This window comes from Opisthorchis viverrini (assembly GCF_000715545.1).
Source record: "Opisthorchis viverrini unplaced genomic scaffold opera_v5_333, whole genome shotgun sequence".
NCBI classification, from domain to species: Eukaryota; Metazoa; Platyhelminthes; class Trematoda; order Opisthorchiida; family Opisthorchiidae; genus Opisthorchis; species Opisthorchis viverrini.
In genome coordinates, this window is record NW_008751992.1 from 472,713 (window position 1) to 490,955 (window position 18,243).

The following is an 18,243-nucleotide window of genomic DNA, read 5'->3' on the forward strand; positions in this document are numbered from 1 at the left end:
TATGCGGATTGTGGCAATACTCTATCCCCAGCTATGTTGCTTGATCCAGACTCCTAGCACGGCGGATAGTAAGAAGACGAAAAACCTCAGACACAAACTTAAATGATCCAACAACACGCGATCAACAGGCGATCATGGGAAAAAATGACTGCACTCGAACCCTAGCCTCATGCCTGCGGATGAGTCCATTCAGGTAGTAGACACATTTGTTTACCTGAGCAGCTGTGTCAATCCAGGTGGTGTCGCGAAAGTTGATATTTCCATCTCGACCTGGAAAGCCAGAGCAGCTTTCGAGAACCTGTATCACTTGCCGCGTAGACATGGCATCACTAATCAATCAAGGGTTGAGTTTACAATGCTGCAGTGCGCTTCGTATCATCATACGGCTAAGAAACCTGACCGCCGCGCACTGAAGACGTCAGAAGACTTTCACTGTGTGACCATCGATGTCTTCAGAGTATTGTCCGAGTCTAGTGGGGACACTGTGGGATCAGTACCGCTGAAGTCGAAAGGTTTTCCGAAGAGATAACTCGGCAACTAATCAAACTCCGCAGGTTGTGCCGGTTTGGTCGCGTGCTTCGTGTGCCAACTGACCGACTCGAAAGGTTCATTTCGCCCAACTACTTGGGTGGAAGAGCCAGAGGCGATCAAACAATGACTTGGCAGCGAAGTATAAAAGCTATTACCAGCAAAGTCAGCTGCACTGGTCATTGCCGTCTTTCTGGATGGGGACGGGACATGACATTGTCAGACGTGGCTCAGTCGCGCCCTGGATGGCGCTCATGCATCCAATCTATTGCGTTCAATGCACAGCTCCCTTCCCAAGTCCCCTACTTAACAGTCCATTGACAGTGCTGTATTTACGTACGAATTTATCAACTCCCGCCTCCAATGCGGAGCCACCTACCCCACCTCCCCAAATCATTGGTGAAAGGAACTGGCAGCTGCAACCACCTCACGGCAAGTACGCGGTTATTACAGCTGACAATTATAAAATGGGGACTGTGCGAATGTCACACGGACACACTCCAGCATGTCTCAAACCACAAACCGCCACACTGTTGTAAGATCCAGTCTCTTAGTGACGGGCAGTCAAGATTCTTGTTAGGTTTTTCATACTCCGTTTCCAGGTCATGTGTTATATGGTATCCTCTGGCGCTAGCCAACACCAGTCCATAAAAAAAACACAAACTTGGGCTCATCGGCATTATTCACTCGGAGACGTGGAGTACACAGACTATAGCTTTCCTTGGTTCTTTCCCGTCGGAGGTGTAAGCCATTTTTAGTGACTTGAGTAATCCCATGAAATTACTATGAAACCATATGCAACTCAGAGAAAGGATAACTTCACCGGATTGTGAAACTTCCTACTGAAAACTCGTCACTCGAGGAACCAGTCAATACGTGACCACGTGATGTGGTTTTCCGTTATTGAAGGATGAGGGGGGCTATGTTCTGTCTCTTCGAGCGCTAATAACACTGCTGACCAGACACTTTCGGCCAAACGTCTAAGTTTCCAACCACTGATCGGACGGTCATGGGTTAGAAACTCTGAGTTTCGTGAGGTGCGCCCACAAGGGTTAAGAAGTGTTTCTCGGCTTTTCAGCATAGATTGGCTTCACTGGCAGGATGAAATCTCTACTGCTTAAATAATCCTGCCGCATGATCTGGTATGCTTTGCATACCTTTTAAAGTGCTCCTGCAACACTAGGTGACATTAAAACCAAACATCAAGTTCGCGAAAGAACTAATCAGCCCACTAGACTAATCTGTTTACCCAAACAGCTGTATAAGTTCCTGTTGACTGGCTGGAGATGGGGTTATTTCTGGAAATGGGAATTCCAGAGAAAATTTGTCCAACCTCCGACACCTTTGGTGTCGGCGTGACGTCAGTTTATCTGACAAAGACAGAGTATATACCGGGGCTTCCTAGCACAGAGAACGTAGGAAAGCTTTCACTGTTTGTCCGTCTGTGTTTTAGAAGCATTAACCGAGTCTGGTGAGAACACAAGACTGAACGAACTCTCTCGCGATGGTTGAGCTGCTCGCGCATTGTAGGTTATGCGGGTTCGCTTACCAGAGGACCATCTACCTCACAGAGTTCTTCTCTCCCAGCTCTTTCTGAGTGAGAGTGGCTGAGTGGCGGATAGCCTATGACCCAGCAACGAAGTATGGAACTATTAACGAGCGAACCCAGTCGAGCTGGTAACATCCGTCTACCTGGATTGGGACAGCACGCTTGTGTTAAACACCAGCACTTTACCTAAAAACCGTAGTTTATTTAAGGCATACATAACTGCAGAGTGGATGTTTAGTTATTTGCCCTCCTTACTGAAATAACGCTAGGTAGGATACGAAAGGACGACGTCCGTGTGCAACACTGATGTTGGCTCTATCAACAGCACACACGATTCTTAGACGTTCCTGACCTGGTAACTCGATAGGTTTCCTCGTGTTCGGCACAATGTTGGTTTCCCTCTGGATTTAGTAAATGTAGTGGTAAATGAGCGCACAAAACCCGTTTCGTCTTGTTCGGTACTCCTCAGATGGATGTTCCATTCCAGACCGAATAACTACGCAAGTTGGGAATCTGTTGTCTCAGATTCCGGAGCCTGAATGTACCTGACGATGAACGAAATCAGTAATGGGTTGTTTTGGGATTTGGAGCAGTTGCTTGTGCTAATTATATGAAGGGCAGCATACGAGGTTTAACTTAGGTTTCGGTCAAGTCCTTTAACTACCTGCGAACTGACTTCATCGAGCACATTAATTACTTGATGTTTTCTGTCATGTCAGGGTCTATCAATGTTATATTTATTCTGTTTTCGGCTCTTCGTAAAACATGATAAATTTTACCCCCAGGACATTTCCGCTGGATTTTTTTATTAACTGCACAGTATGAAAGAGGCTTTAGTACGCACTTTGAAGGATATTGAGCTTGCCGACTTTTCGGTGTACGACTCTTGTATGCAGAGAAAAATTGTCCATCACCATTTTCCTTCAGGTGAGTTAGCCTTTCCTTACATCGAATTAATTACTAGGTACCATTCGTCTATTCGTGCTAAATGAAAAGCTGGGTGAAATTAATGTTCTTACGCGAACCAAAGATTCCTCGGAATTCACTCGAACTGTTCACCTTCTTACCCCGATGCCCACTCTTCGAATATGCGCGATGCTTCTGTCTCCAACAGGATCTCTACTAATGCTCAACACACATACAACAGTGTACGTCCTAGATGTGGCGTCGAATTCGAAAAAAACTACAGAGGTAACTGTTCTATCCAGAGTTGAGGTCCATATCCTTTTTCACTGATTAAGTTTTATCTACACAGGTCATTCTGCTCTTACTTCACTGTGTGATTAATGTGTCTACTACGTGATCAACTTGGATACGACCAGCTGGCAATGTTATGTTTCCCAGTTGCCCTAGAACAATTCAGTGCATTCTTAACTTCAAATGTCAACGCATTAGTCAAATTGTATGTCATTCTTTACTTGTTTGAAGAGACTTCGAAAATTCGGATTCCGAAACTCCCATAGTCGTAGTCAAATTAAGTGAAGACGAAATAGTAAAACTCTTCTCAGGTCTTTCATATGGATGGGGAACCCTCCCATAAAGATCGCTTTAAGACAGGCGGTTGAATAAGGTCAGAGAGACAGGAATCAATAGCAGAATCGCTTATTCCTCAGTAGTGTTATTCTGTGTGGTGAGGACGTACCAGTGATCGCGTTAACACCAGACTAACTTAGTGAGTAATATTTACCAGCTAAACTGGTCTCTCCCTAGTTGTTATCCTGGTGAATTTTCGCACATGTTTTCAATCCACGTCTACACAAGAGTGCCTTGTGTAGATACCTCTATCTGAAACTATGGCTTGTGCTCCAACTTTTTCGGAAATGATGGTTTCAACTCGAAAGGGTACAGTTTCCTAGGAAAATTTGGGAACTTCCAGAAATCGAAATGTCGAATTTACATCTTGGGTTGCGTTGATCGATAGGACACTCTGCGGATTGACCTTTATATCATGATACTCTCGCGGAAATCGATGACTTCAATCTGACTACAATACCACGTATGTGCGGGTGGTAGAAACCAGAATCACCGATACACCCGTTAATATTAACAGCTCATCAACTAGTCGGAGTTACGTATTTGCTTAAGGATTTTCAATGAAGCCTCATTATACATAATGTAATGTTATACCTAGGGTTGCTTTTTAGCCGCATGTTTTGTTGCTGCCAATTTCCATGGGTCGCCTATCATTGACTCACTTATCTGATTATTGCTTTCCGTCGCACAGCGTTCGGTGACGAAACGGGTGTATACGGCTTTCGATACCACTGACTTTCCGGAGCTAGAGAGAACACATTCACAGGTTCTTCGCGTTCGTTGGCACCCTCGTTGCAAGGATACATTGGTTCTACTCACAAGCAACTCCAGTATATTCTATGTGCAGTGCTGCAGACTGGATGGTTCTCGGGAGATTCGGTGTACTACACTCTTTCGGGCGGGAAATCTGGGGCTTCTGCATAATCGTTCTGGAGATGTGACCTATGATGGTTCCAGTCAGTCAAGTGATGAGTTTAGTGAGGGTGAGGAGACTTCCTGTACGAGTTACGGTCGTAGCCGTTTGGATTTGGATGGTGCCCTTGGTGACACTTGTATAGATTTCGATTTCGGTGCTGTGTTGTCAAAACGCACCACAAAGTCCCGGCAATCAGGAGCGGAAGAGAACGATTGCTGTTTGTATATTTTGTGTGAAACTGGTGAGTGTCTTTCCGGTGGAACATTTTACTGTTTCAAGCATACCATCTTCAAACCAAGGGCTTAAATTACGGACTAGTATTTTGCATGGTTGTGCCTTCACAAAAAGCGACGCTGAACACTTGTTAGAACATTATCCCTTAGTCCGCAATAGGTAATCGTTAGAGGAGTTCGGGTAACTTTGTTTTTAATGCCTTCATTAGACTACTCAAAAATGTTTCGAATGGATTCAATATCCCATACACTTCAAGACGAACACCAGTATACTTCTTCAGGACTTCTTTGAAGAGGAGGATGTCTTCGCCATTGTACCCCGGGAAAATTAGTGAGATCAAGATCTTCGGAACAAAACCGTATCATTCACGCAATGTAGTGTAGATCCTCTTAAACGACAACGCAGCTGTCCTTCTCCCCCTATTCTCAGGCTTAAATCAAAGTCAGCCCTTTGACCTCAGGGTTTATATAGTTACGCAAAATGTGCTGGACGAGCAAACCCTTACCTGTCAATACAGCCCTTGTGATAATACTGAAGTGAACATGTGATTATTTTCCACCGACGTGCTGTGGTTGTTTGAAGAATAAACCTGGTGGCTTAACTACAAATCCTCGATAGGACTCATCAGCACACATAGAGGGCTAGACGGGGTGATTACAGGTCCTGATCACTACTTGCGGTGGGTGCGAGGGAGTTACACACTACTCATTCTGGTAATTATTACCGTGTTGAAATATTGTCCATGTGGTGTTCCTGTAGGACTATCGATTTAGGATATTCCCAGATCTGAATCACTTTTCTGCCTCAGGTAACAGAAGCAAATTGAAGGGTGATTGTTGGTGTCTCGCCACTCCAATTTGCATTTTTTAGTTTATTGTTCTCTATGGTATTCCATCTTGCAGGTGACATCATTCTGGTATCCGGGTGTCTTAGCACACTTCAGCGATCCCGATTGGATTGTCAACTTCTCCGGATCCTCCCTCCTTCATCAGACAACTATGGGGAAGAATTTTGCTCCTTGTTATGTCTATCCAGTTGGACAAAGTCCACTTCTATTTCCATTGCCAATTCGATGGAACTTCCTCCTGATGTTTTGGTATTGGCCAATCGGAACGGTCGTCTGTTTCATGGTGTTGTTCTGCATTCAGCTGGACAATTATCTAAGCGTTCAGGTAAGCTTGGCTGTTTCGCTCCCCCGTCATAATCACTGCGACTTTTAGGGAATACAGCACTTTTAATATTGTTATACTTATACCTGTGACACTCCGCACCATACCACTACCCTATTGACTCATGTATTTTTAGAGTCCTCCGAAAGTCCCGCGTTGTGTCTAGTGGACGTTGTGGATCTACATTTACACGAAGCAGCCACTTCCGAGGTGAAACGTCCAGCTGACGCGGTCTTGGACGAATCGCTATCTCCAGACGGCGATCTTTCAGCACAACTACCAGCCCTAGTCTTGGAACCGGCACAGTCTATCGGGCTTCCTCTGAACCTTGATGGGTGTCCAGATTCCTTAACATCCGATTTGTCTTATCCGTATGGTGCGTATTATGTGATACACGATTCTGGGATTCACCTGGTCCGATTACCTTGGTTACGGAGCTTGTGTGGTTGGTGTCAGGAGCTACTGGAGGACCCACTTGCAACGAAGAAAGAGAGTCCTACCAACGGACGTAAGTCAGTTACACGACTTCTTCGACCGTCAATCATAGCTTTTGCCTGAAGTGAGCTATGGTAAAATGAAAAGTGGCACTCATGCAGAATTCATTTTTTAAATTCCTGCAGTTGTTCAATTGTATGGTACTTCAACAAAACGTCGCGGAAGTTCTGTTGAGTCCAAGTAAAAAATAAACAAAAACAAATCGTTCGGCTTAACGCCCTTTCGGTGCCTAGCTACCGTGCCAACGGAGGGAGACATGAGGGCTGGGATACTGCCAGCTTGCCCAAGCCTAGACGGGAGCAGTCGAGATGCCGAGGTTTAGTTTGAACCACGGATCTTCCTGTCCATAAGCTGGCACCTCAAATACTGAGCTATCTCGGGCTCTGTTAAATCCAAAGGAATGCTCTTTGGCATGTGTTGGGTATACCGCACTTCTGTTGTCATTTTTTTTCCACGACGTTTCTTCCTCACTACGAGTGAGCAGGTGTTTTCCTTTGTTTATCGAAAGACTCATTTCCTCCACCTTACTATTATTCGTTGGTTTGTAAGCCTGATCAAACGAAGTGACTGACGGTTTCAGCACCTCCACGCCCCATTAGACTATACTGGTGTTTGTGTGTGTGCGGTACTCAGAGCCTCACATTCCAGGTTGGTCAATGGATAAAGGTCTGACTGACACGACCTCCTGGTCTTCTAGGTTGGGGGTTGAGACATTCATGTCGACTTGCTGCTCAAAAATGCAGGCTGTTCTGAAGGTTTTACACTAACCACTCCTGTGCTTTGAGCCATTATTCACTTGCAAACCCTTTCGGNNNGGCTCAGATATTGCCCAAGCCTATACAGGTGCAGATGTTGGGTTCCAACCACGGACGTTCCGGTCGGCAAGTTCCCTCCTTAATCACTGAGCTATCCCGAGCTTGGCTTCTTGGTTCTTGTTGATGATGGTTTGTTTGGGCGCCTTAGCATTACCCCAGCCTGTTTACAAATAATCTAATACCAAATGGGCCTACTACCTACTCGATTGCGTCATTGGTCGTCAACAAGACGTTCAATTCGTGCGCTTCGTATGAGTAAAGCTCTAAACAGAACTTCTGCTCATCAAAGCATATGTAAACTTCTAGCTTTACGAACCCTAACACGCCTCTCTAACAGACGCATAAATCCTGATGTCAGGCGTCTGAAGGATCTGAAGATCAGTTTCGTGTACCAACATCAAGTGGCGTCTTCATTAAAAAACTTTAGACTATCCACCCCGCCGCAAGAAATATAACAACTCGATGAACCATTTGTTGATGACAGCAGCCGAACAGATCAGTCAGCTGCGTCCTATGCTCCCTGACTTCTGGTGACAACAAGCAGTAGAAAAAACTACTGGTTGTGGGCAACGACAAAGCCATCGCATCCTCTGCTGCCTGTCTGATGATCTAAGCAAAAGAACGAAGTGGGAAACTAATCGAAATGACCTCATTCATTAAGTGGGCGAGTGATGAACGAAGTGAGTGCACATATCGAAGTATTTACTGTTGTATGGCAACAGAAAGACTTGCGGTTCTTTGAAAGCCGTCTATGGCCCGTGCATCAAGCCATCTAAAACCTTCTGGGATATTGATATGGGTTGGAACAGACATTAGCTTCAGAAATAATGGCAACAATAATAAAAGTGACAAGTCCACGTTCTCTATACTATTATGGCTTTTGACAAACTCGTGAAACGAGTATGGGAAAGTCGAAGCTTGTGGCTCGATACCAGAATGGATATTTACAAAGCATTCGTTTTACCTGTCCTTTTGTATAGCGTTGTAACACTAACCGTGCAACGGCACAACATCCAACACTAATAGCTCTGACACGTGGTACTTGAGGTGGATGTTATCTATCAATCGTACTAAAAAGTGATCAGACAGAGAGGTCTTACAGCGGACGCTGCACTGCAATGGGGGTGATAGACCCGTGCAACCACATACGATAGTTGGGATATTTTTGTGAAGTGGCGGAAAATAGAGCCTCGAAATAGCTGCTGCGTAAACAACTGAATAAGAGGAAATCGGATCCTAGTAGACAGAATCGATGATATCCGCTTGCCGTCTCCGAACTTTTGAGAGTTACTGGCAGTGATCTCGTGAATTCGAAAGCCAACGCTAAAAAAGACACCTTAAGGGAGGTGGTAAGGGATGGTTTCCGTCAGTTCAGCGATCGACAGCAGCTGGTTGACAACAACTAGTCAGATGTCTAAAAAAGGTGCGCCTCGTGAGTAGTAGGTCGCTGTCGACGAGCACTGTAATTTTCAAGCGGTGAGCTTCCGAAGCATGTTTTTGCAGTTGTTAGTCATAGGTTAGCATGCTGATTTGTGTAAAGCTACTGCTTTTGTTCACTCTTCGGTGTCATATGACACTTGCTACTCAGTGCAGGTGGCGCGTGACAAGATGATCCGGAGGCGCATACCAGCCCACTATGTGCCTGAAGTGGCGTTCTATAGGCATTTGACGAAGGTCAACTTGCTCACACCTGGATCGCAGCTTTCCACTGTGGGAAATTGTCACTGAACATTTGGTCGGTTGGGAGATCTTCCTGTTAGCTGTAGCTTGGCCAAACGGAACTACATTATCTCAGTGCTGTACTATGCTCCGCCTTTCCCAGTGGTGTCAGTAATAGCGGCCTTCATAAAGTGCTTCTCACCAAATGCAAATACGTCACTGTAGCTCCACGATGAAACAACAAGTCAGCTCACGGGCTCACTGAGTCCTAGTTCTTGCGCGTGCGCTTTGATTTACCAACAGTTTGTTCAAGACATCACCGGTTGTGGCGTAGTCCAAGTTGGACCCAATCTTGGCTCCTCAGCCACAGCTCCCGTGCTTCAACTCATCAACTGTGTTTAGCAGCTGTAGCCTGTGATGCTATATTTCAGTATATACTACTATACTATATATTTCAGTAGTCCAGAATCGGATTATATGGGGAGGACTGATTAAGGCCCTGAATAGGAATCATAGTAGACGTACCCATGGACGTGAAGATGACGCTTGTGGACTGTGCGAAACATGTCGGTCATAAGGCCAGACCTTCTGGTTTTCGGACTCCTACTTCCAAAACGGCTGGGAATAACCCTTAGTACTGACCAGCCTCTATGCCTGACAGTTACTTCCGATATGCGTAAGCTGTCAACAAGGTGCTCTCAATTTTCTAGTTGCTCCCTACTGGATTCCGTAACTGGCTCTTGCTACACCTTGCAATGTCTGAATTAGATTACTAATGGGATGTCCTCTTCAGAGTGTCAAGTTTTTCTGAAGTAACTCATGACTGCATGGCGATGAACTATCGATGTTCGGCTTTGGCCCATGCACTAATATCCACGGTAGAGAACCGTACAGGGGGGGGGGCGAGATGGCTCAGTGGTTGGAGCGCGAATTTACTGACTGGATGGTCCGTGGTTCGAACCCGACCTCTGCTTCTCGACTTCCCCTGTCTAGGCTTGGGCAACCTGGCAGTATCCCAGCCCTCGTGCTTCCTTTGAGTGGCATGGTAGATAAGCACCGAGTGTGTTACAGCTGAACGAATATTATTCAGTTTGCGGTGTGTGGAATTAAAACAGTATCTGTCGGCGGATTTTGTCCTGCTAGACTGATTCATGGGAATGAATTTTTACTGTATGAGCTAAAGCAAATTGGAACATGATCTTTCATTTAGGATTCGTAAGCAACACATGTGATTGTACCATTGATCAGGTCTAGTGCTCGCATGCGGATGCATCCGTTTGTACTTTGAAATCATTGACTATTGTCCTGAATTTTACGCCACCTCCCCCAGGAGCCGGTGATTGGCACTCTGAAGTGACGCACCTTCTGTGTGCACAGCTCCCGATTTCGTCACGTGATCGAACCTTTCTCCAAGAGTCTGACGGAAGATTTCGGCTGTTAGCGATGATTGAATTACCTCTAGCCAACCGATTTGGGTTGCCCCTAACGAGCGCTACCGGATCTCACAATTCCCCTACGTTGTTGATCGTTCGAGCCCCTCAACCCTCAATGGAGTCATATCAGTCCGATCCCAGTATTCTGATTGATTTGATACGTTTAGACTCTACTGAACCCACTTTGAAAGTAAATTGGAAGCAACGACCCCCTGATGAGGACAAAGTGTCCGCCGAACACGAAGGGTGAGTGCACTGGCGACATTTTTTTGCTAGTCAGAATACTGTTGCTCCACACTCAACTCGGATGGCTTTGTTCTCTGGATGTATAGAAGCTTTAGACTTTAGTTGATTTTGGTTCTCTTTCTAGTGTTTTTTTTAGCGGTAACACCGACCAAAAAACCACATTTTTCGCAATTTTAAAGCTGTGGCTACACTCTTCCTTATCGTGTGTCCTTGAACCACTTCACCATTCTATATTCTACAAGATTCGATTCACCATCAATTAGCGGTGATTTACAACTGCTGTGTTCAGCTGACATTCGATTCTTACGGAACTAATGTTGAACAGCTACGATATCTGTTTGGTTGCCCAAGCTGCACCATAGTGCCACATCGTCACTGCTGTAAAGGACCATCCATGTTTTCTTTCGCTACACCCAAAGTCAACAATCTCTAGACATTTCTCTTCCTGTCATTGTGGTTGGTTTCCAACTTGGTTTCCACAACCTTTCACTTTCAGATACCCCAAGGGGAATCTAAAGCCACTTCTAAAGATGCCCCAAGAGGTACCCAACTCCAATACACGCACATATCGGACATCTAAATCTTACGTAGAGATGCGTTTATATTCCTGTCGGAGCACTTTGAGCTTTCTATCAGGATTCATTCACATGAAAACTGCTTAGACACAAGATACTTCATGATATCTCCCTCTTGGCTTTGGTTTACACTTCAAGGTCGTCTGTTCAGCTGAGCACTGTTCACTCCAGTCTTTCACTTGACTCCACTCGTCCCAACTATCCAACTGATCGTAAATCGAAAGAAATCAACACCGTATCTACGCACACTTAGTGATAAGACTCTTTTGGCTGTCAGTGCATCCCTCTTCACGACCACTCTGCACATTTCTCATAACTTTGACACATTTATCTTTGTTTTCGGTACACAGTACGAACCTTCCCGGTCCATCTTCTCGTTCTGAATTTGCACTTCAACTTCGACGAATTCTTCGACAAGAGGATCTACATTTGCCCCTGATTTCCGCGCTTTCCTTGCAATCCAATCTAACACAAGTCCAGGTGATCCAGTTCCTTGTTAAGGTGAGTTGTTTCGTCCTATTTGATTGCTAGAATTTTCCTTCTCATGTAAATCTTTTTGTGACCCAGAAGTTAATAAGCGTACCCAAAAATGAAGTTTCGACATGATCTGAAGGCACGTAACATGCCAGACGTTATACCTGATTGGGTATAATGAGGGTCACAATTGGAAATCACCCGACATTTCTATCTACAGCGCGTTTTCAACTATATCAGGGAAGCCGGCTTGTCCGTGCTTGTATGAGCATTTTAAGATTCTTTTGTAGCGGGTGAATACCCATAGTATATCCTCTATCCCATCGTGTACTGCTGATTAAAACTCCACATGCATTATTTATTGGTAAATAACTCTGGTATTTATGTGTCTATCCGTAACCCGTCAGTCGGATGGGATCGGCGCCCAAGGGGACAGCTTCCGTTGGTCTAAAGATGCTCTAAGAAGTGGACCCCAGCCTGTCCGTCACTTATGTGAAGCCGTTGTAATTTATTGTCTATTGTTCCGGGTGAGGCAACCGCATAGATTGGCTTTGTCGCAAAGGGACTAAGGTGTGTATATCTAGTTTATTTCCACGGCATGGTATTTCTCGGGGTTGTGCAGGTCGTCGCAACTGCTGGCCGCGAAGAACCAGTTAGTTGTGGCCAGTCATGATAACGTTGTACCTCAGCACAAGCAGAATGAATTTTAATTCAGCTATATGAAATCTCATGCTATGTTAAGACAGTACTGCCCCCTTGTGACTCACAGCGTTCAGCCTAACACACTGCTCCAGGAATTCTTTCCAGAACCTACTGTCAACTTTTCAGAACATTCTTGTTTTCAAGCGAACACAATGGAAAGGCGCCTTGATGTGCCCGTGGCTTCGTGTCAAGCTCCAGATTTGATCTTTTTGACACCGTTGAAAGTTTGCATTTCAAGTCGTCCTAGGTGGATTGACATCTGCTCTTTATGGTCAACCTTCACCATGCGAATTCACACCGCATTTAAATGTACAAAGAGATCCGCTTTAGTAAAGGAGGGAATTCATCTAAAGGTATCGCAACTTTAGGGAGGTACTTTGACTGCAGCTTCAACAATGTGAGGGATCATAGATTTGAACATTCAAACTGGGGACTAGTGCAGAACGTTGACATAGTCTGAGGCATATGTTGGCGCGAAGTTGAGCAGATGCCGAAATCCTTGCCTCCTATATGCTCTGGAACTCCGCTACATCTCGGGTTGTCCTTCGAAGATATCACAATAAGGGTGATTTTTCTAAGAGCCAGTAGAATGAAGTAAACAAACAGTAGAAGAGAGCTAACCTGGGGACCGGCTCTTTACAACGCCCACATTTTCTGCGCCCCTCTTCCGGGCGTATTCACCGTTTTCTGTCTGTAGCAGTGAAGGATTCAGTAACTCACTGGCTCCGTGGCACTGTTTTACCACACATTCGTATATCATGATTCGATTAAGCAATATCATCGATACTAATTCCATGATACTCTCCCGGTTAGACGACAGATACTCTCCGTTCCGGCTCACTTGACCGCCTAATACGGGCCCGAAATTTTGTGGAACAATACACTACCCGCCTACGGGACTGTCTATCCACACAGTACACAGATGCTTGTCAATTGGCGGCCGAGCGACAGGTCCTACAGGATAAAGCCAAGAAACTGGCCAGTCGTCACGCGGTCATCTTAGAGCGACAAGAGATGCTTGAAAAACGGTTGGGTGCTTTGGCCTGTCGCTTAACGGGTAAGTCGGTTTATCAGTTTTTGGTCAGCGTTCAGACAGTTTGTAGTGTGATACCCCTGGGAGTTTCTTTTGTAGCCGGCTGCATACATGCTTGCTATCTGGCAACATCTAAATCACTTCTTTGGAATTGGCGAACTTAGTGACAACAGTCCTATTGCTTGGGTCCCTACTGTCTGTATACAGGATTTTTCGGTCTGCTGCCGCCCACCGACATCGTGCTTTCCATTTTAGTGGACGCCGTACTTGAGCCAAAATTTTAACCGCCTTACGTTAGGCTACCAAGCACAACCAGCTGATTTGCTCTGGGGTGCGCTATATGAGTTTAGTTTTCGATGGTCTATATAATGGCCTCGCTGTTGGTGACACCAATGTCGTTTTTATGAAACTATCCACTCTTCGGAGAAATACGCTCGGTTGCAAATTACACTGGTGTTAGCGGGAGATTCAACTGAATCTCTCGTTTACGAATATACTCCACAAGGACAGCCTCATGTTCCAAATGTTTCAGATGCCGCACCATATTTTCTTGACATAATATCCTCCTCATAACGCTTCCGTTCGTCAGCCAACCACCTTTTTGGTTAGGTAGGTGTAGTCCCTGAGCTTCCGAAATATACTCATTCGCAAATTGCTCTGTTGTTTGCCGTATGGATGACTGTTTCCACTACCTCTTGGGTAACCGCTATGACACCTCAACATAATTCAATTCAGTGTTTGTTATCGAAGGCTCTTCTAAGCAAAACTTTCCCGTATTTACCAGGAACTCTATCCATTCATCGTTATGCTTTTCAACTTAGACTGCCAACAGTCATATGTTTTCACATCGGTTCAAGCCAACCGACGAGCTTCATCATCTTCATCAGCTATAAGAAGAGGAAGGATGATTGTACTGCCTGTTTTTGATTGCCACTTTTTACGTTATCATAATCCGGCAGTTTGGATGCGCTTACTGCACTTCCTTTTTTTTACTTACAGTCTATACTTATTTAACCTTCCGTGAATTTCGATTCGTTTAATTCTTGGACTCATTATCCTTATAAGGGGCCGGCGATTGGGCTAAATAGGTTGCTTTCCCGAATTTGCAGCTGAACCAACAGTTTAGGGGGTTGACGCTCACATTAACATTGGGGGACTTATTTGTGGACTTCTATAATTGGCAAAGCAGTTGCACCGTGCTTTTGGGGGAGTCCCGCTTGACCGTACATTCTAGGCAATGTTTGCTGAAAGTTAGCCAGCTCCTCACGCTACTCACCATATATCAGTACTTTTTGCAAGTTTTCGGTTTTACTCATCCGGTGTCTCGTGCAAAGGAGCTTATTTCATTCAGCTTGCACACGATCTTGATTTCCACGTTATTTCCACAGGACTTATCGATGAGCCTTCCAAAGCCGAGGTAGCCATGCGCGATGAGGTCGTTCAACTGCGAAATCGCTTGCAAAAAGGTTTGAAGACTTGGCTTGCCAGTCTTCACTCAAAGCGTAACGACATCACCGATAAACTGACCAGACTCGATCGGATCCGGGCGTTGGGGGTACCGGGGCAGAATCCTGGTATGGAACATGAACTGGACAAAGCTCAGATGAAGTCTATTTCGGAATCGTTAAAAAAGCAGACACATGAAATTCGGGCCCTCGTTGATACACTCAAAATGATCAGTTGCAAGACGTCAGTCGCCTTCTAACTACGATTTTTTCCGTGCATTTCGCTAATACCTTCTGGACCTGAGCAGTTATATTTCCCCATTATTTCGATAGCACCATTCACCTTCTGAAAGGGCATAACAGTTTGGTTTCACTGGAGCAATTTAATGTACATAGAGTGATAAAAGAGCAGTTTTTGAATTACAGATCCGCATTGAATTCCGTCGGGCTCATTTCGTTGTTTATGACTCCACGCGTTGGGGTGAATTTCTGTCCTGGTTCCGACTGTTTTGAGGCTAATCGACTGGTAATATCACCGGTGCTCGTGTCGGATACTTTGAATGACATGGGGTACCATTTTGTGAACGTTGAGGGTCCCTGGACTGTACCGACTATACCGTTGCTCGTTGAATGAATGGGGTGGTCCTTTGGAATGACCAGTTTCATGCTTTGTCCTATTTATCGCTCTCTCAGATTCGGCTAATTGACCTGTAAATCCTTGGATGTCAGTGCCAGAATTCGACTTTGGTTATTACTAACCAGTGATAGATACCTTGTACTATCAATCGTTTTCATATTCCATCTTCGATAATTTTGGTTCATTTTGCTTCCCCCTAGACTATAGCTTCACTTAGCCTTTTGCACCCGAAGACAATTAAAACCCCAAAAGAATTAGAACGACAGGTTTTACAAGCACGTACTTGTACTCGTCTTGAGAACGCATCTTTGCCCACCGTGTCCGCAGCACCGCATCAACAGTAAGAAGCCACGAGGGACTTAACCGCTCATGCTTTAAATTTCGGTGACATCCTTTGCGGCATACTTTGTTGGTCTCATCAATTTTCGACTCATTTCCTGACCAGGAGTGACGTTTGGTGCTCAACAGTGTGCCACTGTTCTGTATGAGGATCGACCGGTGCATTTCTTAGTGTAGGTTTGGGTCAGGCTTTGTTTTCACTAATCACCCATCGCTGATAACCGACCAAAACGACCCTGAGGTAACTGAGATATGTTCGCCATAAACAACAAATTCAATGAAGCTTTTCTCGATAATATTGGCCCATGCGCATAAAGTGGCTAGGACCGCAATCTTTCTTAGCTGGACGTCTACGATTATAACAGTCATCTCCAAATTTTCCCAACATGCAATCTAAGTTCTCAGAACTTGCTTCCTCTTCAACCGGAGGATACAGGCAATCAGCTCACCCGTGAAGTTACATTCGTGTTAACCAGCATCTGACGCAACCTAACCCATTCCGCTCACTCAAAAGTTGGACTCAGTGAACTTGCATTTCAAGGTTATGCCCACTGAATTTGTTACACGGGGGCGTAACTCACAAGTGTTGATGGAGTAGGATTTTGTCCTGTTTTTCTATGAGCAGGACCTTGATATCTCATAAACAGAATGTGAAAACACTCACCTACAAGCCCGAATGCATTCACATGATCTCTTAACTAGGCACAGTCCTAGCCACTACAGTATGGATTTAAAGAGAGAAACTTCGGTTTCCTGTTCCTTTGTCAATTAGTTATGGAACCCTTCAAACTCATCGAATGCCACTCGTATTGACTTAAAGCATTTCGGTGGCTGGAGTATAGTGTTCCTCAATGTTGTGGAATGAGGTAGCTCGGGGTGCGTTGTTTGGTTGTTGGTCTGTTCGCCGAGCTTGGGAGTTTGATTGCAAACGTTTCATCACCAATCGAGGTGACATCATTAGTGCAGGGTTGAGTGGGTGAATTCCTCCTCTTCTGCCTGTGATTATATAGCTCCTAAACAGTATCTGGTAGTTCTTGAAACGGTCGTCGTCTAGTTTGATTGGTCTTCTGTGAATCTCACGTGGTTTCAATCTCGTGTGTCTGGTTGGTTCGTTGGTTCAATTCAATTTGGCAGTTCTGTATGTGGTTGTCATGCTGCTCTCGAATAAAACTCACTCAGGTAAGTACCGCTTTTCCATTTCAAAAAAAAAGAAAAATTGCATCTAAACAGGTATTATTTCGGTATACGTACCACCCTCAGTTAAATCCGCTTGTTCATGAAATTCCGCCCGTAAAAGCGCGTATAAAGTTCATGAAGGGCACTCACCAATAACCTTGGCTCATTCTGATGCCTAGCGTTCAACCCTCCTCAACCATTTTCCTTTGTTTCCTCATATCTGGAAAGAATTTCCTGTGGGGGTGTATTTTCAGGGTTATTGCGTAACAACTGAATTCATTGTACCTGTCCGTCTATTTTGGTGGTCATGAAAGTATTGAGATTGTGCACTTTTGACAGGTTCATCGCTTTCAGAATCAGTTTTCGCCCTCTACTGACTGCAGGTTACATCCGGCCAGGAACCTGTTTAAACCCGCAATGAGCAACAATCTTGGGGTGTTATCATTCACAACCAAAGATAGCTAAATCAACCAGCATTCAGGAAACGCCCTACTTCACACACGGTCCGCGTATGAACCGCGGCTTGTAGTGAAAATACGATGTATGCGAAATGCAGCACACACAAGAACGGCTCCCTGTAGCCAACGAAAGTGATTGCTATTAGGCTGAGTTGCTGATAGTCGATCGAGTTTGATGTGCATGCAGCGCAACAATCAACTTCACTAGAAACCTGTTCGTGTGGATGAGTAGAATACCTGAAATTTTAGAAAAAGTCAGGGTGTAAAGAGTGAGCTTCGACGCAACTCATCGTTGTCTATCTTGGATCGATTTTACTACGCTTGAACAGTCAGCCTCTTTATCTATCTGAAAATTACCAGGCGACTGACCCAAAGTTTGTTTGCATTTTCGCAATAAAGATGTGGTCGGGTCCCGAGGTTTTTTTTCGAAGTTGACGAATGCCATTAGCGTCAACCCCATGAATCGCAGTAGGGAAAATATCTTATGTGACTGAGGGCTTCGGAGTCTGATGCCTCATTAATTGCCCAGTTTCGGTGAACATTCTCCAGGAGCTATTTATAATCCATACAGTTATTTTGAGTTCATCGAAAGCTTGTCGCCAAAGGACGGGGTGAATGAGATTTGTCAGGTGAAGTCGATGGTGAAAACAGTTCGAAGCGGCTGATACGATTTGGAACTTGGTGTTGTTTCAGATAACGTATTGTAGACAATCTACTATACTACTAATAGTAGGATTATTTTTTCTTTTTTCCCTCATTATCTCATCATCAGCAGTCAGCTGTAAGAATCATACTTGTCGTACAGTGGTTATGGCTATCACAGTTTC

General features: G+C 44.8%; 2 protein-coding genes across 2 annotated transcripts; one reads left to right on the plus strand and one right to left on the minus strand.

The window, feature by feature from the left end:
* Positions 1 to 2,898: 2,898 nt before the first annotated feature.
* T265_10110 (hypothetical protein) lies at positions 2,899 to 15,640 on the plus strand (the record flags this gene model as incomplete). Its single annotated transcript, XM_009176382.1, has 9 exons — positions 2,899 to 3,004; positions 3,042 to 3,268; positions 4,302 to 4,767; positions 5,663 to 5,932; positions 6,066 to 6,437; positions 10,229 to 10,577; positions 11,503 to 11,653; positions 13,142 to 13,385; positions 14,750 to 15,640. 9 exons carry the CDS (start codon positions 2,899 to 2,901, stop codon positions 15,064 to 15,066), a joined length of 2,502 nt encoding a protein of 833 aa, XP_009174646.1.
* On the minus strand, positions 15,227 to 15,472 carry T265_10109 (hypothetical protein; the record flags this gene model as incomplete). The annotated part of the gene is made up of 1 exon (XM_009176381.1): positions 15,227 to 15,472. One exon carries the CDS (start codon positions 15,470 to 15,472, stop codon positions 15,227 to 15,229), a length of 246 nt encoding a protein of 81 aa, XP_009174645.1.
* Positions 15,641 to 18,243: the final 2,603 nt, after the last annotated feature.